The sequence below is a fragment of the Porites lutea genome, chromosome 14, assembly GCF_958299795.1.
Source record: "Porites lutea chromosome 14, jaPorLute2.1, whole genome shotgun sequence".
Classification (NCBI taxonomy): Eukaryota; Metazoa; Cnidaria; class Anthozoa; order Scleractinia; family Poritidae; genus Porites; species Porites lutea.
The window spans coordinates 1,085,984-1,113,888 of NC_133214.1; the positions used below are offsets into that span (position 1 = coordinate 1,085,984).

At 38.8% G+C, this 27,905-nt stretch overlaps 3 protein-coding genes across 5 annotated transcripts; all 3 read right to left on the bottom strand.

Moving 5' to 3' along the window:
* LOC140924118 (armadillo repeat-containing protein gudu-like) lies at nucleotides 1-26,855 on the bottom strand. 3 transcript variants are annotated; one of them, XM_073374137.1, is made up of 23 exons: nucleotides 26,743-26,855; nucleotides 22,789-22,976; nucleotides 12,973-13,324; nucleotides 11,027-11,190; nucleotides 10,523-10,747; nucleotides 10,312-10,368; nucleotides 10,096-10,213; nucleotides 9,769-9,828; nucleotides 8,616-8,762; nucleotides 7,837-7,909; nucleotides 7,339-7,475; nucleotides 6,705-6,941; nucleotides 6,129-6,239; nucleotides 5,761-5,918; nucleotides 5,244-5,310; nucleotides 4,531-4,715; nucleotides 4,004-4,067; nucleotides 3,462-3,512; nucleotides 3,207-3,284; nucleotides 2,042-2,152; nucleotides 1,387-1,430; nucleotides 1,117-1,291; nucleotides 1-523 (listed from the first exon to the last, which is right to left on the bottom strand). In XM_073374137.1, the coding sequence occupies exons 2-23, from the start codon at nucleotides 22,956-22,958 to the stop codon at nucleotides 419-421; spliced, it is 2,889 nt and encodes a 962-aa protein (XP_073230238.1). In that variant the 5' UTR covers nucleotides 22,959-22,976; nucleotides 26,743-26,855; the 3' UTR covers nucleotides 1-418. The 3 variants fall into 3 exon arrangements, with proteins under 3 accessions (XP_073230238.1, XP_073230239.1, XP_073230237.1); XM_073374138.1 differs by lacking the exon at nucleotides 26,743-26,855 and adding an exon at nucleotides 23,681-23,701; XM_073374136.1 differs by lacking the exon at nucleotides 26,743-26,855 and adding an exon at nucleotides 23,431-23,672.
* Nucleotides 16,224-17,526, bottom strand: LOC140924120 (uncharacterized). The gene has a single exon (XM_073374139.1). It carries the CDS (start codon nucleotides 17,483-17,485, stop codon nucleotides 16,751-16,753), a length of 735 nt encoding a protein of 244 aa, XP_073230240.1. The 5' UTR covers nucleotides 17,486-17,526; the 3' UTR covers nucleotides 16,224-16,750.
* Nucleotides 18,913-21,258, bottom strand: LOC140924121 (uncharacterized). Its single transcript, XM_073374140.1, has one exon. It carries the CDS (start codon nucleotides 20,810-20,812, stop codon nucleotides 20,081-20,083), a length of 732 nt encoding a protein of 243 aa, XP_073230241.1. The 5' UTR covers nucleotides 20,813-21,258; the 3' UTR covers nucleotides 18,913-20,080.
* Nucleotides 26,856-27,905: the final 1,050 nt, after the last annotated feature.

Consider the following 27,905-nt stretch of genomic DNA (forward strand, 5'->3'; position numbering starts at 1 on the left):
TGTTGTGTAACGCATTTTACTGAGAATATTCCAGTGCATTGTAATTGTCCGCATGCTTCTTAATTAAAACATCTGTTCACCATTTCAATGCATCTTAATATTTTTTAACTTGATATTGCGCAAATTAACATATTTCAAATGATCAAATGCGCATGATCTTGCCCCCTCCAAACTTTAACATTATCACTGTTTCTAATTTCTACTGGACATTACAGTCACCTCAAGAGAAATCGAAGAGGATGGTTATGAAAAACTTTTGGGGGGTAGACAAAGCGCATTATGGTCTCGGCGAAAATGGTGAATAAAGAATTGTTTCTGTTCATTCGGTAAAGATCTAACTTTCCTCTAAGTAACAGGGAGAATGTTCCTTTCTTGCACCTATCGACAGGGTCCCCTTGTAAGGTAGTTCTGTGAGTTTCTATCTTGAAAGCATGTTCATTGTGTTTACGCGCATGTTTTTTATGCAGGCTGCCGCTGCCTCTTGGACTCGCTCATCCGTCGATCCTGTTAATGTCAATAACGTCTGTTGGAAAAAAGAGAGAAAAAAATTTTAAAAAATCACTTAAACTACAGTGTATAACAGCTTTGTGTTGCAATCATCATGTCCAATTTCTTTTAAACTACGTCCCGTTATAGAAGTTTAACGTCACAGCTAGTTAACCTCAAACTTTTTTTTTCGTATTTTAGCTTCCTGTTTCCGGACTCAGCGTTGTGCTTATCCACAAGGGGCTTAGGCGTCATGACTAGCCTTTTTGTCTTCCGGCCTTACTGGGCATGCGCATTGACTCTATTAGCCAAAAGTCGCACCCTTTAAACCTTTTCGTGATCAGCATCTAATTTCTCCTGATAATCCCACTGATTAAACTTGATGGTCATAAGAATAAAGGAAATATCATTGAGGTAGACTACTTTGATTATGAAACAAATTCTCTTCACTAGTAACACTACACTAATTTTTTTCGGGTTAATTTGCAATTACTTTAATTGCAATTACCACTGCGACGATCATATCTTCACTGAAATTTGTTCCGCAGATATTCATTTGTGCAAAGAAGATTAAACAATGGTGAGAGTTACTTTGGCGAAGTTGATCTTAGCGATTGCAAGTCACGTTACCTTCAGAGAATCATGCTGGTGAATCAAGTAACAGTTGTACTGGTCACGTGATAGTTTTTCTAGCGCCCAGGCGACCGCTCGTTTGACGGCCACGTCAGAGGAACGTTTGAGGCTGTCCGCCAGGGGAACGACCACTGGTGAGAATGACTTGATGTTCTTTTCCAGTCCACTGCACCTAAATTAGAGTTGTTACATATTTCGTTTAAAAGATGAAAACGAGCATATAACGACTGCATAACTTATTTATAAATACAAGAAAGATTGGCTTACGTTGCAATTGCCTCCGCGACCCATCGCTTTAGCTCTTCATCTTCCTACGCATAAGAAAAAATAGAGATTTTTCAAGATCCACGCTATCTTGTCATAAAATCTTACGATGCCCACTCTTTGCTACAAAAAATCTCTACAACAAGGACACCATTTCTATTAAAACTAAATTGGTACGTAGGGGTGAAAAAAGTAAAAACCGACATAAAAAGATAAGCGGTGATCCGATACTCAGTTGCTTGTTGAAGAAAAGATAAGCTAACTAGCCTTCACCGCACGTTTTTCAAGGTGCACACTACTTTTGTCATAAAATTCGCAGAATAGGCTAAGATACATTTTGAAGGTTCAGGACAATGTCAAATAACTCTCCAAAGGAAGGAATTAATATGACAATGTACGTTGAAAGAAATAAAATTAAACTGGCCAAGTATGGACTTTGTTTTCTTCCTTCTTTAGAAAGTCTAGAACTAAAGTAATTCTACTTATGTTCAACAGTTAGTATATAATAGCCTTCAGCAGCTTATCAATGGGGCACGCTTAAGGTACGGCACGGCATACCATCGTGACATGCGCAGTAATGAGCCGCACACGATCGAGGAATAAGATTGTGATGTCTAATGTTAAGCCAGATAAGAGGTAATTCATTCGGTCGTATTACCGTATTGACCAGGTCAATAAGCAGCGGTACCACCTCATAGTCAGTCAGGATAGAGAGGTTCTCTCTGTCTTTGCCGATGTTGGTTATTGCTTTATTAGCACATATCAGCACCTGTATACAAAACATTACGAAAAACATTTTGTTTGACCTAGTAGCTGGCGGAATTTCTCGCACGCAGGTATATTATATTACGATGGATATTCTTGCCGTTGCAGCCACTGGAAGAGCCGTGAAAAAGTTTTCCCGTGCTCAGTTTCGGACCACTCAAGCAAACTGCTTGAAAACTCATTTCCAAGCCGTTACTTAAAACAATAATAATAATAATAATAATAATTTTATTATTAATTATATCTATTTCCTCTTCTTTTATGTAAGGTTAAGTTACTTCCATTTTTTAGAATTTGTAAATGAATAGTGTTTTGATGAATTAATTAGATTTTTTGTAAAAGCAGGTTGATTGTAAATAGGATTTTAATTGAGGTTTTGTAATAAAGATTCTAATTATTTTCTTAATAATAATAATAATAATAATAATAATAATAATTTAATATTATTCTCTCCCGTTATGGGGCTTTTCAGGGATAATGGAACATAAGATTTTTAAGAATCCCACTCAACTGGTAGGAGACAAACCAGTTGGCTATTTTACAAGCGTGGTCGAGGATTTGAACTGGAAACTACCGAAAACAAATTCAGCTAGCGGTCAGAGCGGGACTTGAACTCGGGGATTCCGAATTACCAGTCCAGCGCTTTAACCGCTCGGCCTCGTTCCTTCGGCGAAGTGTTCTCCCACTCTAGGCTTCAATAAACTGTTTCCAATGCTTGTATAAGTAGTTTATTTAACAATTGTTCCTCGAGGGCTCTGGGTCGGCCGAATAGGCTACTGACTCAGAGGCCAAGAGGGCGAGAGGAATAATTATTTTAGTAAAATCCAACTAGTTGGTAGAAATATCGAGACAAAACAACTTTAGCTGGCAAAACGAGATTCAGCCGCCATTGTTTTGGTTTTCAAAGCCGACGCTTTTCGCTACCAGTGGGCTATAACATATAGCCTAGTAGTAGCTCAACCAATCAGAACGCAGCCTCGATAATAAACCATTAGTTGGATTTTACTAAAGTCTGATAGACTCCATTGTTTACAAAAGGTCAGGTGATGTCGACTGACCTGCTTGTTATCAGACCGAAGAAGACTGGTAATCAGTTCCAGACCTCCAACAAATGATCGTACCACATCAGCAGACTCCTGGAAGGATAAATTAAAAGCAACAAGTCTCAGCCTATTTCAGGCCCTTAGATAGTGTCCGGCGGCGAGAAAAAAAATCAGAATGAATTTTAACCATCATAGTTATTATTTGAGTTCAATAGGACATTACAAGCAAACGCACTCACTAACTTAATTTCATGAAAAAACTTTTCTTACCTCTACGTCCACAACACACTCACCAATGGCTTCAGCGGCTCCAGCGACAACCTACAATATAACGTGTTAGAACGAAGATAAAAGCACTAATAAAGATAAATGTGTGGATGAAAATAGCCAAGATGTCATCGCTAGTGACATTGATGACGATGGCCATGATATTAATGAAAATGATGATGGTGATAGTACATAAAAAAGTTGCTTAAATCAAGGCACGACCGATAATCACGTGATGATGGTGATCATTACGATAATAATGATATAAATAATGCGAATGATGACGGGATGATGATGACGATGATGACGATAATGACGACGATAATGATGACGATGATGATGACGACGACGACGGCGACGACGACGACGACGACGACGACGACGACGACGACGACGACGACGACGACATGATGATGATGATGATGATGATGATGATGATGATGATGATGATGATGATGATGATAATGGATTATAGTAATGGCGTTAGATATGACGTCGATCAGGCAATGATGATAATAGTGAATGCTTTAAAATCCTTTTCATACCTCTGGTTCGGGAAATTTCAACAAAGACCAAAGAAGTCTTAATCCATCTGTACTCAGCACCGAACTATAAAAGAAAATAGTAATAAAAATAAAAAAACTAAATACACACTATCTCCAGGCGACTTGGTGTTAGCCGCATATAACTGGTCAAGCTGTAACAAAAAAACGAGTCATCTGCAACGAAACTGTCCCTTCAAGAGGGCGACTTACTGCAAATAGACTGAGGGCATTCTCCGTACTGTAAAATTTCTAAGTTCACCCGCTTGTGTAAACAGCGTCAGTTTTAAATGGTTGACGACTTAAGAGCTTATTAGCTCATATTGGTTAATAAACGATCCCCACAACTCTTTGGACTGAAAGCTCTTTTCCAGTCTCCCCAAAGTTTCTGGAGTGTAGAATACGGATCCTAATTCGTCACTTTGAAAACGAGAAAGAGACTGGGTCGACTTTCAAAGTCTCCTAGCCAAGACCATGTGGAATGTATGTACAGCAGTGTGGAGAACATGGATATTGATCTAAAAACTAACCTTCTGCATATTGGTTCTTTAGCGCAGACGGCTAAAAGTCTAGTGGCATTGATGAGAAGAGCATTTTCCGTGATTGTCAGCGCTCGAACAACAACAGGAATAACTTTCTCATCCCTGATGGAGAGGAGAGTTCGCTTGCTGTACTGTGCAAACTCATGTAAAGCACCAAAGGTGTTGGCTAGAACCTGGAAAATTGGTAACCATCATCAGCCTTAAATTACAAGAGTATCGTCAAACACACGAAGGGTTCAGAAGACCTGCACCGTTCCAAACCTCTTATTTCACTGGTCCCTTTCAATCTGCACCTCCATTGTTTTCAGGGATAGGTTCATTGTTATGTGACAATGCCTATTGTTTTCGCAGCTAATCAAAAACAATCTTTCAAATAGGTCCGGGAGCGCCCGAAGAGTTCGCCGGGATTATAGCTTTTCAATCAATTACGACATTGGCCATTCGCCACATAGGAAACGAGAGGGGACTGGAACACCGCAATTGTTACTGCGATCGCTACACATGCGCACTAAGCATGACATTGAACATCTAAATATCAATCCTGCTTTATCGCAGCTTAAATCAAACTAGTGCGAAGCCCAAGGGTTGTAAGCCTAACAGATTTTGCCTCAATCATTTTATTCAACTAATACCTAAGCTTCATAAATACTCCATCAATATTATGATGTTTAATTAGCCCTATCCCCGGTGACCTAACGTACCTCATGTGATTGATCTGGAGTTTTTAACAGCAAGATTAATGATTTCACAGCGCCAAACTGTTCAAGCCTGAAATGCAAAAGAGGCAATCTTTATTACTCAGAACGTCCCTTAAAATTAAGCTCCATAAGAAAAAGAAGTTGGGTCAGTTACCATGTTACTCGGCTTTCCAGTAAGATCGTGGACTGAGTCTGTTAGAGTTCGAAGCAAACACAACTGAGTTTTGAAAATACTTTTTAAAACTCTACAACTAGAGTTTGATATACATCTGTCTCTAGGTACAAACTGTGACCATTACAAGGCAACTGTAATCGCAAAAACGCCTAAAAGTATACAATACGTGAAAAAAAAACTAAAAATACACGAACAATAACCGTCAAATGAACCCAAACTGCACTAAAGGCTTGAACACTAACATAGCTACAAAACAGGCGCACACACAATTTTTTTTAAAAACACTTTTCAAGGCGTAACATTCCTGGCGCTTACAGTAACAACACAGAGTCGTTGTTCCTCTACCTTTTAACATTGTTTTTGTTCAAGGAACACTTCCACATAGCTCCAACCGTAGCCGCGAGAAGCTGCTTTTCAGATGACCTGGACGCCATTAGCTGGACGAGAAGTTCCAGTCCACCATGACGAGAAATAATCTCCCGTGTGTCGTCATCTTCAGCGCACTGTGTAACGAATAAAACAACAAGTTAAACAGGTTTGGCAGTTCATTAATGGAAAAGTAAGCTCTCTATGTTATTTTTTGAATTTAATGCAAGCCAGACCTACTCAAAACAGTTGGTAAAATTGAAAAAACTAATCAAGATTGAGCTAAGCACATTCAGGAACGTCTCACACTTAGCGAGTTTTTTGAAATAAAGGATATTGTCGCGTACCTTAAACAGAGCAGTCGCACAAAGTGTTCTGAGAGACACATCTCCTCCCTTGAGGTGCTTGACAATTGTCTCCACTATCCCCTCCCTGCGGATATCCTCCCGAAAAACAGGCTGCCAAAAATACCGACCATAACACTCAATTATCTCTTAATATATAAGATTACTTAAAGGTACGAAAACACGTAACTAAGGAGTAATCATTGAGGGAAAGAAAAACTTCATGATGTCGACAAAAAGATGATTCTGCAGCGATAATCACATTGTTGGATATGTCGGTCGTTGACAGCAAATAATGTTTCAGGACCATGATAAAAATACCCGAATAATAAATTCGGCCCGTTTTTTTTTTTTACTCATCGATTTTCCTTTTACATCCTTTTCCCGGCTACTGTTCAGAGATTTTTATCAAAGTTGCTTTTTGTAATAAAAACTTGAAAAAGCCAAAGAGGTTGTGAGCCACTACGAGACTAGAAGCCCGGTTAACTATAACCCAGGGTTAATTTTTAATGGAAATTGATCCTGAATCTGCAGTTATCTCCCATCAATTCAGCCCAGACTTGCTGATGCCTTACGTACCTCGGTCGCGCATTCTTGAATGATTCCCATCGCGGGTAAAATGACGTCATCTTGTCCACTAACCAATAAGGAAGCGAGTATCGGTAATGCGCCAGCAGCGCGGATGGCCTGGATGTTTTTCCGGCATCTGCTACAGCTCCATAACGCCATACACGTATGGTGAGTCAGCCTGAAGTCGTCTTCGCCTTTAGGAGCGTTTTTATGGCGTCGTTTGTTACCAGGCTGAATGATGTTAACCTGAGAGAAGTTTAACGACGTAAAAATAAAGAGATTTCAAAACTTAGCTAACATTTAACTAAGTAACTAAACAGCAAGTGTACTAGCGTGATTACCAGTGACTCCTTAGAAACAGTTATGATTTATCTGTGGAATTACAAGTGAATTATGTAAGAGCGACTTTTTCTGTAGTGTATTAAAGCTGATTGCACAGACAATTGATCTAATGAACCAATCAGAAAAATGAGTACATAAAGCCATGTAACTGGTGCCGAGGGCGGGAAAATGTGTGTCACCAAGTCACGACTGGCTTAAAGCCGAGGTGAATCCTGATTGGTTGACACAGTGGCGTGAGAAATATTAACCAATCAAAAGGCTAAAAACGAACAAAACCAAGGCAATAACGACGTTTTCTTACCAACCGCTTGATTCCTCCTCCTCGCCTAACGGCATTATAAGCCAATCGAAATGTGATAATTTGACTAAGCGTTTCGGCGGCGAGGGCTTGGATTTCTTTCACGTGGCTTTGAAGACAATCTATTAGCTGCTGGATGCCTGTACACAAGAGAGAAAAAAAATAACAAGGTCTGGTTTCCAGAGAAAAGCAACGTGAATTAACACCCAAAGGATAATCCCCATTTTATGGCGTGGTGACACAAGTGGTGGCAAGTGAATTCTAGTTAAGGTGAAAATTGCGGTGTTAACTCAAAGTGCTTATTGTTAGTCTCGCGTTGTACATATGCGACTTTGCACTACTTACGCATACAGAATTCACAAGCCGCAACTAAACAAATTAATGCGACCACCAATTAGTCCTTGCACTCAAAATATTTGAAATGAAATTACCTCACTGCATGCAATTACTTCAGCCTTTTTACACCATACTAAATGATATCGTTTAATATCATATAACTACCTCCCAGGCGATAAATTTCCATGTTTATCCTCTTTGTTTTCGTTATAATCTTCAGGATTCTAAGAGAGGCAACCTATAAAAATATATATATAAAAACAAATTGATCACAACAATGATCGTTTCTTGGGTTAGGGTAATGCCCGATAACCCTGGAAACAGAACTAAATTTCCCAATAAGTCGTTGATTGCAGGCGCGATACAAGAAATTCTCACGGTTCCCGAGAAGTAGTTCTAGAAAAAAAAATGAAGTAAAAAAGGTGTTTTGGTACTGGTAACCGACAACATAAGCACTTGTCATACTCATGACACTCCTTCCCACATTCCAAGTCCAACTCGACTCGAATTGATTGTTCATAGTCTAGTTGCAAGCGACAAGAGGAGCCCGCAATCCTAACCTCCGGGTTGCTATTACGCATGAGCGCGCTTATGAAGCCACTATTCCCTTAGACTTCCACTAGGAATGAATGTAATGCACAGAACGCAATCTGATCACGCGCATTTGGACTTTGGACCTTCTATCACTCGTAATCTTATCACGTGCATTTGACCATCTATCACTTGAAACTTACGTTGGAGCATTGGAGCAAGAGCGTTTTGACCGTCGACTGTTGTCGCCCGCACTCGGTAACTTTTAGTTATTATATAGTTAGTCCCCTCTACTGACTGTGGTTATTACCAAGACCTGGGAAGCGCTTTTTGCCCGCGACATGTGGCATATGCTTTGAACCGCGACATTAACCCATGGCGTCCCGCGAAGAACAGGTAACTGCGCTACTTACTACGCAGCGCCAATGATCCGTCTTGAGAATATTAAGAAGAATGCTTATTCCTCCCAGCTCCATTATCGCCAACTGATTCGTCTCCAGCTCAAGGCCGACATCCCGCAGAGCACAAAGGCAGATGACAGTAGCGGTAGGGTTGCTAACCTAGGAAATGATTCTGCCGTTAGATAACCTACAGCTGGGCCGGGTTGCTCGAAGCAGGGTTAAGATAACCCAGGGTAAGTGCGAAATTTGAACTCAGAGATGAGAGCTTAAAAAACAAATTCAATTTAATTCTCTTTGCCTATAATTTGATGATTGGATACTCTAAAAAGAATATAGAAAATTATCCGAGAGAGTGCTTTTGATGAAAAGAAACAGCCTGTGAACAGACTCTCTGTTTGGGGAAAGGGTGAAAAAATCGCGAGGTTCACAGGTTAGAAAAGAAAAAGAAGCCTGGGTTAAAATTTAACCCTGAGTTAGCCCTAACTGGCGTTCGAACAACTGAGCCAAGTCGGACTTTCACTGACAACCATAGCCTGCGTAGCAGGCGCTTGGAAGTAGTGGGCGAAAGAGAGAACGGGCGCGCACGAGGGAGACACGAGAGAGGTGTCGTGTCCTGTCGTGTCGTGCGTGTCTCCTTCGCGCTCCCGTTTTTTTCGTGTGCGCAGGCTATGACAACCACCTCTCTACAAAGGAAACTTTTTTTGCACCAAAGGTGGCCGTTGTGGAGAGCTTCGAATGAATTCACAAACTCAAAAAATCCAACCAAACTAAAGATACGCAAATTACCAACGGGTTGATTCATTTATTAGCGCAAAGAGGCGGGAAAACTTTTCGCTGATGTTTAACGTGGGAAAACGTGTCGCTGGTGCCTAAATTGCGGGGAAATTGGCGGCTGGTGACAACAAACGCGGGAAATGTGTCGCTGAAAAATTTGACGCCGAGAAATTTGGCCGCCGGTGCAAAACGCGGGAAAAGGTGTCTATGGTGAGAAACGCATGTCATCGGCATCGCACGTGGCCAAGACGCTAAATAAGAGAAGACAGTCAAAAAGAGGTAACAGAAAGTTACTAAAATAAAGAAAATGTGTCTAGTATAATATGATAAATTGCAACGTTTGTTCAGTGTATGTTCAATTTCAACTCTGCCAATTTCTACACTCACTCACCTTCAAAAATCTGATTAGTTTGTGAATTTCCCAGTACTCTGAAGTAAGCTCGAGGTTAACCTTCAAAAAGGAGAAAACATGGTAATACCGACATTTGCTATGTTATCAAGACACAACAAATAAGCTTAACATTCCAGAAGTGTAAGTTACACTAAACGCCGGCTTTGGTCAGTTTTTCGGTGAGAAGAAGAATGTACACGCTCAGCGCCTGATATCAATCATAGGGACAAAACGTAGTATTGATTTTTTGAATCTTTGGACCAAATCTTCCATTTCGAAATGACAATATTTTGGTAAGACAGTGTCCTCTTAACATTCCAGTCTTACCTTTCTTGTCAGTTCTTCGTCTTTTTCGCTTTCTGAACTACTCATCGACGTGTCACTCAAACGCCTGTCACTGGCATTCTTGTTAGAGCCGCTTAGACGCGTCGCTTCGGATTTATTTCTGGAAAGGAAAATTAAAGGAAAGTTAAGAAAATACGAGTACGTTTTCTTGAAGAACGGCTTACGTTGATAATGATGCAACTGAGAGAAGAACCTTACCCAGAAGCGGTTTTTTCTTTTGCTTTATTCCTTGCATTGTTCCTTCGCTCTTTTGCGCTTAAGATGTAAAAAGAAATGATTTTAGGAAACGATAACATATGACAGAGAAAAGTCAACATAACTCTAATGCAAGGACTATCTTTCTTTTTTGTTGATGATTTAGACATGGCTGCAAATAGCTTTACACTTTTCTCTGCTTGAATTTACTTACCTCCCGTTAAACAGGTTTAACTGGTTATTTTTCCAAAGCGTCTCATACGTTTTTTCTCGTGATGACTTTTGGGCCGGTTTTTGCCCAGCGGTCTTTCTTGGCGAGGAGTCTCGTACCACTGGGGCTCGCTTTCTATCTGTCTTCTTAGAGCTTGTTTCCGACCTTCTGCCGGTCCTAGCGGTCTGCGAAGAGATCTTTGTGCGGGAACTTTTCTGCTGTGATGCACTAAAAAAACAAACGTTAAACCTATGAATGCCACAACTATTTTACGGTAAAAATTTACATCGAATGGTTAACGTCGACATTTTTTTAACCAAGTTAGTGGTTCTGCAAAACTAAGGACGTCATCTGACATCATAATCATCAGCAAATATCACATATCTTTAAGTGAACTAACACAATGGATCATCTGTGGAAATAACATTACAAAGCGGGAATCTCAAGTTTTTAAGGGTATTCAACAATTCCTATTATACATGAGTGGGGAGAATAAATTTGGATCACCTTTTTCTATTTTCCCGGTCGTGTTTCTTGTGTTCGGTTTGTGTTCGATCGCCTTCGTTTTCTTCCGATTCATCACCACCATATCTCGCTTTTCGTTGGTTCCTATCATCATCCAAGTTGTTTTCTTCATCTAATTGGTTATCATCTTCCGTTCCTGATTTATCCTTTAAGTGAAGAAGTGAATGTTGCTAACGTTATACTTCAAGAGTAGGTTTATAATAACTTGCTGCCCGACATTTTGACATTGCCGAGGCATAAAACTGATGATAAATGTATTTTGGTAAAAGTATTTCTTGAAAAGGTGATAATATATCGAATTGTTATAGAGTGTTTTCACTCACGAGGCCAAAATCCATGCAAATTTATTCGGACAAAAAAAACCGTTTACAGAAAAAAAGAGTTCAATTCCCACAGGATTGGTTTAGAGCACTAATATGGCCGCCCTAATGTCATGTGAAAACACTCTATGGGCTTCTGTTAACCTTCATCTCTGCTCTTTCATTTTGTTAGAATTCGTTCCCTGTCATTTTAATAGTTCCAGAAACCATGAGATACACCGTTCCGCCTACAGGGTAGGGGAACATGTTCGCACCCGACCATGTCTGCCATAATATGTGCATAAGGCATGAACCCCGTAATGCAATGCAATAGCCAAGCCGTTTCTTCGTGGTAAGAGGCAATCTACCCGTGTCTACAGATACCGTAAAATTCCGAAAATAAGCCCCTCCATGTATAAGCCCCTCCAAATATAAGCCCCCCAAACTCGTAACGCAAAAAACCCTCCGTTAACCCCCCCCCCCCCAGGGGGGGCTTGCACTTGCCCTGAAATACAAAGTAAAACAAAGCGAAAACGTTAAATTTCTTTCCAACTATAAGGCTAGCCAAATCGATTTTGAAACACAAACTTCCCTCCGTAGATAAGCCCCTCAAAAAGGGCCTTTGAAAAATATAAGCCACGGGGCTTATTTTCGGAATTTTACGGTATGGCTACGGATAATTTACAAATATCCATTCACTGAAAGCAGTGACTCTTAAGGTCAGTTCCGTGTTTCTATACGTCACTTTAAAAGTTGATCAATTTAGGTTCTGGGAAACTGCCCACCTACCCCTCCCTTAAGACAACGTTAACACTTACTACTCACTTAGGGCAAAATGTTGGCTTAGGGAGAGGGGTAAATAGGCAGTTTCCCAGAATCCTCAATACCGTAACTGTCGCTCACCCCACACCCCCAGTAATAGACCCGCCGATCTACCTGAAAACGAAAAACTACATTCCATCATAAGCCCCAAGGGCGGATCCAGGAATTTTTGATTGGGGGGGGGGGGGGGGGATCCAAACTTTGGTTCAGAAAGGACCGTTGAACTTTTTAGTGGCAAATTATTTCTCACAGAGACGGCCACGTGTTTCTCAATCTGTGAACGCCGGTCGCCGTTGCCCGCGGAAAATACTGCTTTGCGAGCAAAGGCGAACAGATCATAAGAGGGTACCCAAAAACAATTACATTTTTGAATATCCCTGGAATTTAGTTTAGTGGCAAAATGCAACGCGTGTTTCATTAAAAAAATCAGCCAGTTAAAAGTGATATACGATCATGTCGATGTAAGAATTTCAGTCTCAAACAAGCGTCAGGTCTGATAGGGGGGTCCGGACCCCCCGGAACCCCCCCTGGATCCGCCACTGGACATCCCGGATATAAGTCCTCCCTTTTGCTCCAATGACGAGCCCCCAACTGAGTTCGACTTATTATGACGTTTTGAAGCTTAAATTAAAACCAGTAAATGCAGAACGTATTTTGATCAGCACTGAAATAGCTTGTTGCGAGGTGCTTTTTTATCCCGGTTATAAGTCCCCTCGGATATAAGACTCCCCGTTTATAGGCCCTCTTAAAGTCCCTTACGAGGATGTATAAGCCTAAACGGCAATTTACAGTAGTCGTCTCTCTCACCACGTCATCTTTCAAAGTATCATTGTCCTTTTCTGCCAATTCCTGGTTGGCTAATAAACTTTCGTGCGACTCCTCATGTGAATTCATGCTTGAAACGGAGAAAAACAACGGGCTAGTAGACCGGGTACAAGTCGACGGCCTTTCTGGCCATTCATACAGTGGATCAGTACCCCTGTGACAAAACGCTGTAGCCCGTTCAGGGGAGGAAGCGGAAGAAACTTGCGCGGTGGATTCCTGACAGCTCTCAGGAGTCAACGAGCCTCTTCCTGATGTTGAGGTGGTGTTGCCTGAATGGATTCGTTGGCGAAGTTCCTGGAGCTCGGCGCTTTGTTTCTTAACAAGATCTTCAAGTCTGCAACAGTTAATGAGAGATAAGGAGTTTCAACGTTCGGTTGCCACGGTACACTCGTTTTTCACGCCGGGCGTCGGCTCATGATACTTCATTTGTTTTATAATCTGATTGGTTTGTGTTATACTGGAGTCTACTGTGACTGACTAAAACTTTTCCTAGTCCCTGTACGGTGTCTTCCCAGGTCTTCTCGGTCAATGCATTTCGGTGACGTGTCCGGGACGAACCCTGGCGCTCGAACCACGTGTCCCGAAACGCATAGATCCCTAGGGACTAGGCAAGCAAAAACACAGTACTTTAGGGCCTGTTTATATGGAGGTGGGGGACCCCAGATAGGTGGGGTAACATGCGGCGGGTCACTCCACCTATCATGTAAACGTGATCAAATTGAAATGAGAGATTATGTGGACAGGAGGGTTATCCCACCTAAGCGGGTTACCTCACCTACCTGGGGTCCCCCACCTCCATGTAAACGGGCTCTTAGTCTTTGAGACACTCCATTATAAACAAATCAAATAGGTATTTAATTTTTGCGTGTTATAATCTCAAACACGCGCATCATCGTGTTACCCTGTAAACGTTGGTTTATCAAGAGTGGTTTAAAATACCGTCAAAACTCTAATAGTTCATAATTAAAAATTCCAAAAAACAACGTTTCATAACTATCTGAAAATCTGTTAAACACGTTTTAGCTTTTTTTTCCCATTTTTTTAAGAAAATAATCCTTGGCTTTTTTATTATTTTCGCGCAAAACCAGACCCTTTCTAAGCGGATTGAAAGCAGTTATTAACCCTTCAAACCCTAACATCAAAATTCAAATTCTCATTTATTATCCCTATACGTTTTCAATAGAAGTAGTGGGGAGTATCAATAAGATTCATCTTGTGTGATCATGTCCTCAATTCTCATGAACACTCTGTTTTATAAAGCAGTGATATTACAACGAGAAATTTGATGCTGATCACTCTTCTAAAGGGCTTAAAGGGTTCAACATTAAGAGAGAGCAATACGCCATTTTCGAAGAAACGCAATTAAATTCCGCTTTTTTGAATTTACAGGAACTTCCTCTTTCCGAACAATAACATAAAAATTTACAGATGAACGATAAATAAGTAATAACCTGGCAACATCGTGTGCGGATGAAGAGTTTCACCCAGAATTTTCAATGAAAAAAAAATAAGACAGTTTTGCAAATACTGTGCTATTAAAGAAGGAAAGAAAGATGAAATTTAAACGAAAAATTCGCTTCTAAGGAAATTTGAAAAATGAAAAATTCATAAACTAGAAATTAAATTTTTAATTATCATGACCTGCATGTTTTAAGTAATATTGGTCCTCATAAAATAAAACGAGAAGACCCTGAAAAAAATTGTACCTTGGTTTGGTAAACTCGGCTCAGAATTATTCGTTTCGATACCATTTTTATCACATAATTTTCAGTATAAGCGGAAGCAGTTTATTGCCTCAAATTTGATGAAGACGTATTATTTACGGGAAAACAATTACAAATTTTCCCCAGGGTGATTTGATAATCGCACGAATTGTACTAGTATAAAATAACTGAAGAAAAAACACGAACTGATATGAAATTTAAGAGAAGGAGGGTAGCGAAATTTATATGTTTTTGAGTCGAAAATTAGAGCTCAAGATCAAGGCTTTTTGTAAAAGCAAAAGATCACCTGAATACACCTGAATGAAACCCTGCTGAAAATAACAAATGAGAAGCAAGAAAAAAAAAAATAGCCAAATATAAATTCTTACCAAAAGCTGAACTAGCCGCTTTTGGCAAGCCTAAAGTGATTGAGGTAGCGGTCTTGATTTAGCGATCAATTCTCGGTTGCTAGCCACCAAGATCCAAGGAAACGTTTTTCGTCTTCAAGCAGTGCTCAAGAGCTTTATAAACAAAGCCTGCCTTTTCTATGGCAACCGCTTAGCGCCAGTGGTCGAATTCCCATCACAATCTCTTCCACTTAGAGTTCATTTGAATGAAAACGGCTTCATGTTTACATCGATCACAGCTGTCTATCAAATAAGTGATAGCTCCACTAGCGCATGCGCATTCGCAAAGCACCTGTTGGCTAGAACAACAACATTTCCAAAGATTTTCGACTGTGCATTTTCGAATAACCTATAATCACGTAGCGTGTTAATCGGCTACCGCAAGAGAAGAACACGGCTTTGAATTTTTTGGCTCGTCTATAAAACTGATCAATTTATAAAGAATACGACAACTTAAGTGATAATTATTGTATACGAAGTATAAAATAAAACTGCACAAAATCGATTACAGCTAGGGTGAAACTAGAATTCAGTGGGAACTTGAATAAGTAAAAATTTCGCTAGGCGATAACTGTGGAAAATAAAAAATTTTTATCATCCAATCTTAAGGAACTGTTTAAAAAACTAGTTAGAAAGACATATTAAAACATATTAGAAAGCCCCCACCCCCATCTAAATTGCATCGCAATTAGTAACAGTTAAAATATTGGTTATTGAAGGCGTATTTCATTTACTAAGTAACTACTTAACAAAATTAGCCAATCAAAGAGCAACAACGGCAAACACGACCATAAGTCCACCAATGAGAACCACTTTCTCCTTCTGAATTTCCCGCCACAAAAAGACACTTGTTCTTAAAGCGCGCGTTTTATTGTTTTGTATTTCCAACAATTTTTTAACATTATAAAACAAATTCTCCTTATCATTGCCGTCTAAATACATGAAATATATGAAAAATAGTGTGAAAAATATGCATGATGATTATCACGTACCCCTGCATTGGCGTTGCGCCAAGACTGGTGCCGGGTATCTGGGGTGTTGCCTGACGACAAAATATCACTCACGTGTAAAGCAAAGAAATCAGAAAAAAGTATTTTCAAGAACAATACTTCTTAGAAGGATAAAACTGAAACAACAACCATTGCTTTGATGCCTTGTCTTGATTATCAAACTAATATATAATCCCCTGCGGTACTTCTTTATATAAACCATATAGGTATATGTCGCCCAAAAAGGTACGGTTTTTGTGGCTCTTGGTCTGAAAACCAACGTGTATATATAGACTTTGGCTATTTTGGTCTGGAATCGGATATGGTTTTCGAGGGAACTACGGGAGTGTGTAAACGTATTTATCATGTCAGTTCCAAATAACAAAGTAAAGAAAGAAAAATAAGCAAATTCGAAAGGGATTTTAAGAAATCTTTTTTGTTGCTGTTCTAATCTAAGCAATGATGACATCAGTTCTTAGAGGCCAGGTCTGAAAATGGGTGTGAATAATGACATTTTTTGGTCTGAAATGGGGTCAAAATTTGGAGAAACGTGTGGCATATCCCCACCAAGAATTCCCAGGAATACTCCCCCGGTAGATAATGTTGCAAATTTTGAAAACGTTTTTCGGTTTTGATCTGCCAGATTTCCGCTTAGTCAATTTCATCTGCAAAAACAAATAACAAGAGATGCGGCTGTAATAACGACGATAAGAGAAAGCAAGACAAAAACAGCTCTCTGAACTTCCCAATTTACTTGCCGACCAATCGTTGTTTCATTCATTCGTGTGGCAATTTCTGCTTTGATATTTTCATGTGGAAAGGCAGATGTTGGAACCTCGCAGCCCAAGAAATCACACAGCGGTCTCCACCCTTGTTTTACATTGTACACCAGTAGTTTCTCGGGTGGTACAATGGACTTCACACGGTAATTGTGCATACGATATCGCTTTCTGAAAACACAGGTGGACTTTGGGTTCATAGAACCAAGCGATGCTTGCACCCAAGAATACACAATCACTAGGAACTTTTTAGCCGTCTGTGATAACATGGCTCTAAGAATTGTTTGAAACCTGTTCGACTCATACATTTTCATTTGGTTTACCCAACTTTGCAGCCAAGAATCTTCGTCTCGTTCGCTCAAAATCACCTTACAATCAGGAAAAGCTTCCAATATTTCCTCCCAGAAAAGGTTTCCCGGCAGATCAACGACCGCATCAGCATTCTGGTAGACCCTCTTCACATCTGGCTGAGCGCCATTTTGCAACACATCGCACCAGTGATCTAGAAAATCGAAGGTTTGCTCTTCCCAGTCATAGACAGTGAATCCGAGTTGTCTCAAAGCTTTGGCGATTGACTTTGTACCAGTTTTGTACAATCCTGCACAAATTATCTTCATGTTTCCGTTTCCGTGTTTGCTCGATTTAAGATAGCGTGAGTCGTCCGTATTAGAGACCTATGAATGACCAGCCTTCCAACGCAGGCGTTTTTCGGGAAGCTCGTGTTTCGTCCCTCCCCACAAACGCCTGCTCAACCGAGAACAACATTCCTTTCCCAAGCTTAGCCAATGACATTGTACTTTCCAAATTCTGGAAAGTTGACCTTGACTGACGTTAACCCGATCTGCATGAAAAACATGGAAAGCTTCATGACCTTTAATAAATGTTAGACTCAGAGCGGCAGAAGTAAGATTTAGGCAGATTTTTGAATACTCCGTGCACTGCATGACCTTAGCGAAGGAAAGAAAAGAAGGAAAGAGGGAACTCTTGGGTCACGTTTTTACACTACCAGGAGGTTGTGAGTCGTGTCTAGCCTGTCAACACTTTTTTTCATAACTGTTGATTGGTCACTGCACGTGCTACGCGAATAAAACAATGGGAAAGGAATGTAGTTTGTGGGGAGGGACGAAATACGAGCTCTCCTAAAAAGGCCTGCGTGGGAGGCTAATGAATGACCCCCTGGCTCGGGGGGAGGGGGGAGGGGAGCCGGCACTCAAGGGTAGTTTGGGTATAGGATAGGCCTTTTACTAGTTGATCACGTGATCAATTTTCGGTAAGCAAGAAAACAGTTCGCTTTTGAAAAATTTTGTTAGCACGAGCTGAAAGAGCATATTAAAATTTAGGTAACCTGTTAATTTTCAGCCGTATATCTCAATAGTAGCGATTACAACAGCCGCCGAAAATTGAAACGATTTGTAAACAACTTTTGCCACCCAGTCACGCTTGAATGGTTTTCCATACAAATCCTTGTAAATTTCGAAATTTTCAAACTGTCGTGAAATATTTCCTTAGGCATTACGGGGCTCAAATCTCCTTTTAATTCATAACAGGCACTTTCAGCCCTTAAATGAGTAAGGGAAAGACCTCTCTCTTGATGACAGTTATAAAATTTCAGAATTTGCGAGGATTTGTATGGAAAAACATTCAAGCATGACTAGGTGGCAAAAGTTGCCTTTCTCATACAAATCCTTCTAATTTCCGGCGGCCGTTGCAATCGCTACTTCTGAGACATAAGGCTGAAAATTTACAGGTTACCTAATTTTAATATGCTCTTTCGACTCATGCTAACAAAATTTTTCAAAAGCGAACTGTTTTCGTGTTTACCTATAGTTGATCACGTGATCAACTAATGCCAATCGCTTCGCTTACATAATAAATTACTTTTTTGAAGAAAAACTTGCATCATGGAATAAGAATTTTTGGAAAAAATTGTTGGTAGCACGCGTTTATCGTGATGGTGATGATGTGTTATGTAGGCTACCGAATAAGTTAAAATCACGTAGCGTGATAATCGGCTAACGCAAGAAAAGAACACAGCTTTGAATTTTTTGGCTCGTCTATTAAACTGATCAATTTACAAAGAATACAACAACCTACGTGATAATCATTGTATAAGAAGTACAAAATAAAACTGCACAAACTAGGGTGAAACTAGATTTCAGTGGGAACTTGAAGAAGTAAAAATTTAGCCACGAGACATCTGTAGAAAATAATAAATTTTGTCCCTTTATCATCCTATCTTAAACAGCTGTTTAAAAAACTAGTTTGCCATTTTGATGGACATATTAGAAAGCCTCAACCCCCATCTAAATTGCATCGCAATTAGTAACAGTTAAAATATTGGTTATTGAAGGCGTATTTCATTTACTAAGTAACTACTTAACAAAATTAGCCAATCAAAGGACAACAACAGCAAACACGAGCATAAGTCAACCAATGAGAACCACTTTCTCCTTCTGAATTCCCCGCTTCAAAAAGACACTTGTTTTTAAAGCGCGCGTTTCATTGTTTTGTATTTCCAACAAGTTTTTAACATTATTAAACAAATTCTCCTTATCATTGCCGTCTAAATACATGAAATATATGAAAAATAGTGTGAAAAATCTGCTTGATGATTATCACGTACCCCTGCATTGGCGTTGCGCCAAGACTGGTGCTGGGTATCTGGGGTGTTGCCTGACGACAAAATATCACTCACGTGTAAAGCAAAGAAATCAGAAAAAAGTATTTTCAAGAACAATACTTCTTAGAAGGATAAAACTGAAACAACAGCCATTGCTTTGATGCCTTGTCTTGATTATCAAACTAATATATAATCCCCTGCGGTACTCCTTTATATAAACCATATAGGTATATGTCGCCCAAAAAGGTACGGTTTTTGTGGCGTCTTGGTCTGAAAACCAACGTGTATATATAGACTTTGGCTATTTTCGTCTGGAATCGGATATGATTTTCGAGGGAACTACGGGAGTGTATAAACGTATTTATCATGTCAGTTCCAAATAACAAAGTAAAGAAAGAAAAATAAGCAAATTCGAAAGGGATTTTAAGTAATCTTTTTGTTGCTGTTCTAATCTAAGCAACGCTGACATCATTTCTTAGAGGCGAGGTCTGAAAATGGGTGTCAATAATGACATTTTTTGGTCTGAAATGGGGTCAAAATTTGGAAAAACGGGCGGGACATCCCCACCAAGACTTCCGCTTAGTCAATTTCATCAGCAAAAACAAATAACAAGAGATGCGGCTGTAACAACGACGATAAGAGAAAGCAAGACAAAAATAGCTCTCTGAACTTCCCAATTTACTTGCCGAAAAATCGTTGTTTCTTTCAATTGTGTGGCAATTTCTGCTTTGATATTTTCATGTGGAAAGGCAGATGTTGGAACCTCACAGCCCAAGAAATCACACAGCGGTTTCCATCCTTGTTTTACATTGAACACCAGTAGTTTCTCGGGTGGTACAATGGACTTCACACGGTAATTGTGCATACGATATCGCTTTCTGAAAACACAGGTGGACTTTGGGTTCGTAGAACCAAGCGATGCTTCCACACAAGCATTCGTAATCACGTTGAACTTCCTACCCGTTTGCGATAACTTGTCTCTTAGAATGATTTCAAACCTGTTCGACTGAAGTATTTTAAGTTGGTTTACCCAACTTTGCAGCCAAGAATCTTCGTCTCGTTCGCTCAAAATCACCTTACAATCAGGAAAAGCTTCCAATATTTCCTCCCAGAAAAAATTTCCCGGCAGATCAACGACCGCATCAGCATTCTGGTAGACCCTCTTCACATTTGGCTGGGCGCCATTTTGCAACACATCGCACCAGTGATCTAGAAAATCGAAGATTTGCTCTTCCCAGTCATAGACGGTGAATCCGAGTTGTCTCAAAGCTTTGGAGATTGACTTTAAACCAGTTTTGTACAATCCTGCACAAATTATCTTCATGTTTCTGTTTCCGTGTTTGGTCGGTTTAAGATAGCGTGAGTCGATCGTCCGTATTAGAGACCTATGAATCCGATATGCCGTAATTCTTTCATGGTGTTGGTTTTGGCCAATTCTTTATTTTCTCTGCGAGACATCAACGTGACACTTGGACTCTTGCCCCCCAGTATGGAGTTTCATCCCCGCCAAAAATCAAAGTAGATCACAACGTTCAACTTGAGTGTAACATTTGACTTGAAAAAGATCAACATTCAACTTTGCAGTTCAATTTTGTAGTTCTTGACGCAGTCGTCAAAACTTTAGACTTCAACTTTATAAGTGAGAGTTCAACATTAAACTATGCCCATCAACATTCAAGTTCACTGATCAACATTGCTCTCGATACATGCGCTTTCCGCGAAAGGTGAACTTTGAATCACCAAGTTGGTTGTTGAGTTACCAAAGGCGTATCTATCCCGCCATAAATCAGGCTAAGTTGAGACTTCAACTTTCGAGTCGAGAGTTCACATCAAATGTTACGTATCAACATGCAACTTCGGCAATTAACATTGGTGTTGACCATAAAGACAATTAAATTGGTCCCTTTTTACTTTTTTCAAAGAAAAACTTGCATCATGGAAAAAGATTTTTTGGAAAAAATTGTTGGTAGCACGAGTTTATCATGATGATGATCAGGATCTATTATGTAGGCTACAGAATAACTTAAAATCACGTAGCGTGCTAATCGGCTAACGAAAGAAAAGAACACAGCTTTGAATTTTTTGGCTCGTCTATAAAACTGGTCAATTTATAAAGAATACAACAACCTAAGTGATAATTATTGTATACGAAGTATAAAAGTAAAACTGCACAAAATCGATTACAACTAGGGTGAGACTAGAATTCAGTGGAAACTTGAATAAAAAAAATTTCGCCACGCGACATCTGCAGAAAATCATAAATTTTGTGCCTTTGTCATCCTATCTCAAGGAACTGTTTAAAAAACCAGTTTGTCGTTTTGATGAACATATTAGAAAGTCCCACCCCGATCTAATTTGCATCGCAATAAGTAACAGTTTAAATATTGGTTATTGAAGGCGTATTTATTTTACTAAGTAACTACTTAACAAAATTAGCCAATCAAAGGACAGTAACAGCAAACGCGAATATAAGTCAACCAATGAGAACCACTTTCTCCTTCTGAATTTCCCGCCACAAAAAGACACTTACTTGCTTTTAAGCGCGCGTTTTATTATTTTGTATTTCCAGCAGTTTTTCAACTTTTAGCAACTTGAGAAAAGCGGAGTACATATCAAAAGAGGACAGGATACGAAAATCAACGTGCAATAAATCGCGTCAAAAATTTTAAATCACTTCTTTATCAACCGTGGCAAAAGCGTGTAGAGTTACTATCACTTGTTTCAAAACCAACTGTTTATTCTAAGACGTAAGAGTCCAATAACAACTGCACTCGAAATCCAGCGACACTTATGTCTTCTTTTTTTTAGTTGGTACATTTGTTGAAAGTGTCTTCCCGCTTCAATGCAAATAAATACTTGACAAACTGTTGACTGACTAATGTATTCAAGGAGAGTATGTCTGTCACAGTAGCTATATTCAAGCGAATGATTCGGCAAACAACTCTAAATGGATAATATTCGATTAGTCTGTCCTGCTTTCTTCTAGCGTTACAACTCAACAGATGCACGTTCAAGAGTGCGTACAGTAAAAATTGATAAAAAACACCTCAGTAAATCCTATCTTCTCATATTGTAAAGTAAGAAAAAAAGTATTGCTGTATAAAAGTTCTGCTAAAGAGGTTTCATTTGGTCGCACCATAGGATTTCGTCCATAAAATCACAAAGTAGAGTTACATTACAAGCCTTTATAATCGATTCTGGTGGTACCTTAAAAACAAAGGCATTAAGCTAAAATAAAAATCAAATTTCTACCCCAGAAGAGTTGACAAAACAAAATACCGTCAAATATAACGGCCTTACCTCCTTTTTGCGTCGAGAATTCCCGCAATGTCTGTGCATAACTCGATGATCTTTTTCTGGCGTTCGTCCTTGTCTCTCGCGGTGTTAAATCGTCTCACAATACGCACGGCTTCTTCAGCTTCTTGCAGCCGTACTTCATCGTCTTCATCTTGGTCGAGTAGTGAATTCATCTCGCTGACGTTTTAAACCTGCGTTGTAAAGAAAGTTTTTTATTGCACGGTAAATATTGCGAGGTTGAATCTTCTGTGGCACTGAGGTTGCGATATAATGACAGACGCGGAAATCGGTAACTGGGAAAGAGTAGCATTTAAACTCGATGCGACAGATGACAATGCGAGTTGAAATTTGGGTAACTTAACCCAAACGCAGCAAGCGAGAGTACAAGAATAAGATTTCAGAAAAAAAAAATAATTTCGAACTGTTGTCCACGAAATTTAAAAGCTTTGACTTACGGTGTTATAATTTTATATTCAAATTAAACAAAAAGGTTATCTATGCAACGATACAATAACAAATAAGGTTTATCAATGCAAAAAGACACCATCGACTGGATTAAGTAGATCAAAGATTTCTTAAAAGGTAAACGCAGGTTAGCAACTTCAAAAATACATACTAACTATAGTGCAGCATAAAAACATTTACCTTAACTTTGTTCTTGGTGTATATATTTGCATGCTCCTCGTTCGTCAACGGAAAAAGAAGACAGCTGTTTACGAAAAATTATTGTTGTATAAAAGCACTTGCTCAAAATTAGACTCGGTAGGCGGGTTACAGATTTAATATTCAAAAAACAAACATTACTTTCAAATCTTCATAAAATTCGTGAAGATCGGAGAAATTCAATCAGGTAAGGTAAAATACAAATCAAAAACCAAAAGAATAACACGCTTACGTGTTGCTAAATTTTGTCACAAAAGACCAAAGGAGATTTCATTATTTATTGACTGGCCATGGCATGGAAAATTAAATTATCAAAATGTATAAAATATACCTTTTAAGTCAGAACATTGCTTATTGGTTAATCCCAACCCACAAAGAAGATAACAAATGCTCTAATGTGATATACTAATACAATGTTTATCAAACGTGACAGTTGATATAGAGACTAAGTAGAAACTATTAACTTGCTATATTTCATTCTCATTTAATTTGACGCTAAAAAGCTAAAAGGGTTTTGTTTCCAAGGTAACAATTGCGAGCGGTGGAACATTCAGATTAAGGAACACTTATACAACAGAGACGGAAATCTTGCCGTTCCTCATTTGATATAATTGGAAATGCAGTAATAATACTTCTAAGAATACTCTGAAAATAACTAAAAAATTTAAGCCAAAACTGTGAAGAAATGTTTACCATCTTAAGCCCTTTAAATCCAACACAATTAAGAGAAAACGGATCAATAAACTGATCACCAAAGAGAAAAAGCTTTGATCCTGGAACAAATTCTCTCAACTAATTCTTAAGGAAATGTATGAAGATCAGTCTGGAGAATTTGTATGTGGATATTGGAGACCTTTAGATTCGAGGACGAGGACGGCTACGAGTACGAGATTTGACTTAAAGTTTTTTCGCGTATTCTCAAAATATAGACTCAACGGAAAGCTTTATTTTACCAGTTTTCACTAGAAAAGTTAGCATTGTTATCTTTAGTTAAGGAGGTTATACGCGCTCTCCCGATCGCAAAATAATAAAACTTCTAACATTTGATATCTTGTTTTCGCCACCACGACATTCGCGCGAAAACTCGTAGTAGAATGACGACGGCTACCACGTTTTCCCGCCAAAATGACGCTGGTTCACGCGCGTACACTACTTAGTATTGAGAAAATCTCGTACTCGTAGTCGTACTCGTCCTGGAATCTAAAGGTCTCTATTGGGGCTTAAAGGATTAAACCGTATCCCCGTCCCCCACATTAATATGCAGATTCTCATCAACGTTTTCACTATATTTCCTATGGTACTTACGAGGAGAATTTGTTTAACAATAAAGACATTTAACAGCCTACACCATGAGGGACGAAGAGTATTATCCTCTCGGATAACCGTAAAATTTCACGCTAACAATAGAATGATTCAAAATCAGGTTACAGGGAAACGACCAACTTCAATCTGCAGAACGTGACCAAGTTTTCCCTTATGATCATTTACTATTTATCATATCGGATTCACACCGTGAAAATAGGAAGTTTCATGTCACGTAGTCCATCTATAAGAACTGAATTCAGTATTCTGCAAAGTAATTTCCCGCTTATATTGTAATTACTAAATTATCAATATGAATCTGACGAGATTTCCATTTGCCCGTACACGTGATTCGAAATAGAGCTTAATGATCACGTTCAGTCATGTCAAACCTAAGAGATCTTCACACGATTGCTAACATATTGGAGAATGATGATAAAGCAAACTTCCTTGTTACGTCTTTCGTGAACGTGAAAGCACACATCATCACGTTATAAATAGCAAGGAGCGTTGACTCACATCTGAGACTTGGTACTAGCATGCAAATTCTCCATACTTTTTTCATACAATTGACATGGCACTGATGAGGAGATATCGTTTGATCACTGAGCGTATATTATTTTCGATTATCACTGTTTTTACTGTCATGACCTTGAAGTAAAGAAGCAGAGATATTATCGGGAGAATTAAGATTCTGCATGATCAGTGTTAAATGAAACTATTGCCTGCCCATATTCCATTTTTATAACACGCTACAATGTCAAATGCAACAAAACTCGTTAAAAACAGAAAACAGAGCAAGGCAGAACGTCGTAATTTGGTGACAAAGTGCAAGAATATTATGATGGAAGATGATTATCGTTAAGTTTAATCCCAATATCCACATTCAAATTCTTCACAATCATCTCCATACATTTCCTTGAAAAATAAGTTGAGAAAATCAATTAAAAGATCAAGAGATTTTTCTCTTGAAGATCATTTTCTAATTCTCGTAACCTTTCTACTTGATTGCGTATCCATATGTTTGGAGAAATTTAATGTTGATCACTCTTGCGACTTTAAGGGATCACGAATTTAGCTCCCGCGAAAACTTACTTTACCTTGATTTCGCTATTAAAAACAAAAAATTCCTGCCTGTTTTCGACTAAAACAGAAAAGAGAAAAAAGCGGAACATATAATTTGGCGATAAAATGCATGATTATCGAGATGGAAGCAAGTGGATTATCGTTAACGAAAGTGTAATTTGCTTTGATTTCGTATAATTAGTGAAAATAATTAATGAAAATAATTTCGTATAATTAGTGAAAACCTTTGCGTGTTTGTTCGGGCCGTGCAAATAAATGTGGTCAACGGGTACAATATAAATAAAACTATTGGTGGATAACCTGAATGAGTAGCTTTTATACTACAGTAGCCTCGATAACTCGAACTCGGATAACTCGAATTCCCCGCTAACTCGAACTAAATTTTCTTTCCCTTGATCAAAATTTCACTGAAATTTACCCCGATACCTCGAATTCCCAGCTAACTCGAACTGTTTTTCGTTTCGCTTCAGAGTTCGAGTTACCGGGGTTTTACTGTATTCTCAATGATTACATTAAAGACTCCACCAGGAATATTCATTAGAGTTGAGACTTAACTGGAAGAAATTCAGTACTAGAAACTACGTTGAGATAAAAAAGTGATATTCGATGAGCGGCTACGAGATGTTGTATTCAGTTTCAGCTGAGTAGGGGAGACGGTTGTGTTATAAGGAGATAGGATTTCAGCGCTGAGTGAACACGTCAACTACCGTCACCACAATAGAACCCCGGTAACTCGAACTCTGAATAGAAACGAAAGACAGTTCGAGTTAGCGGGGAATGCGAGTCATCCGAGTTCGAGTTATCGAGGTTCTAGAGAAATAATTTCATTGAATCTAATTACGATACCGACGAAATATAAATCACAAAAAGATTATAGCCTGTACAGATAAAACATTTCGGTCTTACCTCGTTTTAATAGTGTGTTTTACGGTGAATTAAAAGACCTTGAGACGCGAGCACGTCGGAAATTAAATACGACGCAGGAAAACCAGCTGCCAAAGCGTTTTATAGCTGCCTTATAATTTCATTTAATTTAATATTTTTATCCAATTATTTGTATACATCGGCGACCACAAACAAGAGAATTAATCCCTTCTGTTTTGTACAGAAAGATGTTTAAGGTTTATCCTGTAAATAGACTTCATTAATAATGAAATATTGTAAACGAAAATACTCTGTTAAAAAACATTTATCGTTAAATTAAATCTGATTCGAAATTCGCAATAGGAACTGTTTTGTTTGCTTCTCTGTTTAGTTCGCTCTTCCGCCCGTCCGTTTTGTCGATATGATTTGATAAATAAAAACTATTTCATGTAGAGCTAAGTCAATTTAGTAAACCAGATAGCAAAAAACCCTGTAAGCGACTTAAACATATTTCCGTAATCTGAATGCTGAGGTAATTTGTTTATGCTAAAGGAAGGAAATTAAAAATGATTAGAATTAAAGAATGGAAGTCACTAAGAACAAATAACCCATAAACACTAACCGAGAAAGTCCGGCTTTGAAAATCCTGTTAATATTTCTTATTAATGTTTCTCTGAGACAAATTTGTTAATGAAAATGTTTACGAATTACAATATTCATTCTAGGCTCGATTACCAACAGCTGCTCTGTGAGAGCCTATATTCATTTTCCATATCGTTTTTTAAAATGCCAGTTTAAATACAAACTGCGCAAGAGCAACTCAACAACTTCACACCCCTCGGACAAATTAAGAAAAGAACTCGAACTAAAATGATGCAAAAAACGGCACAACATTTATATTGAATTATATGAAAAGTGTACTTAGTTCCTCTAAAGTAAAATACAACCAGATTGACAACGTCGTACAAGTAAATAGTAATTATTGGCTGCATTACAACAGCTTATACTTCAGTTCCTGTTTAAATTTTATCAACAATGACCAGTGTATAGCAAAATAATTTCGCAATCAACCATGCCACGGCATGTTAAAAACAATAGCAAATCCTAATTATTTTAGCGGATCAGAAATTCAGATCAGAAATAGACTGCTCATTAGATTCTCATTTTAAACAAGCCAGTTGTTGTTTAGGTTCATTTATAGACAT

What these genes read in the sequence shown, in the direction of transcription:
- LOC140924118 (XM_073374137.1), bottom strand. Translation starts at nt 22,958, where the DNA reads ATGAATTCACTACTCGACCAAGATGAAGACGATGAAGTACGGCTGCAA. An exon ending in GTGCGACTGCTCTGTTTAAG is followed by an intron (nt 5,919 to 6,128) that starts GTACGCGACAAT and finishes TTCGTTACACAG; the next exon opens with TGCGCTGAAGATGACGACAC. An exon ending in AACAAAAACAATGTTAAAAG is followed by an intron (nt 5,311 to 5,760) that starts GTAGAGGAACAA and finishes TTTGCATTTCAG; the next exon opens with GCTTGAACAGTTTGGCGCTG.
- LOC140924121 (XM_073374140.1), bottom strand. Translation starts at nt 20,812, where the DNA reads ATGAAGATAATTTGTGCAGGATTGTACAAAACTGGTTTAAAGTCAATC.
- LOC140924120 (XM_073374139.1), bottom strand. Translation starts at nt 17,485, where the DNA reads ATGAAGATAATTTGTGCAGGATTGTACAAAACTGGTACAAAGTCAATC.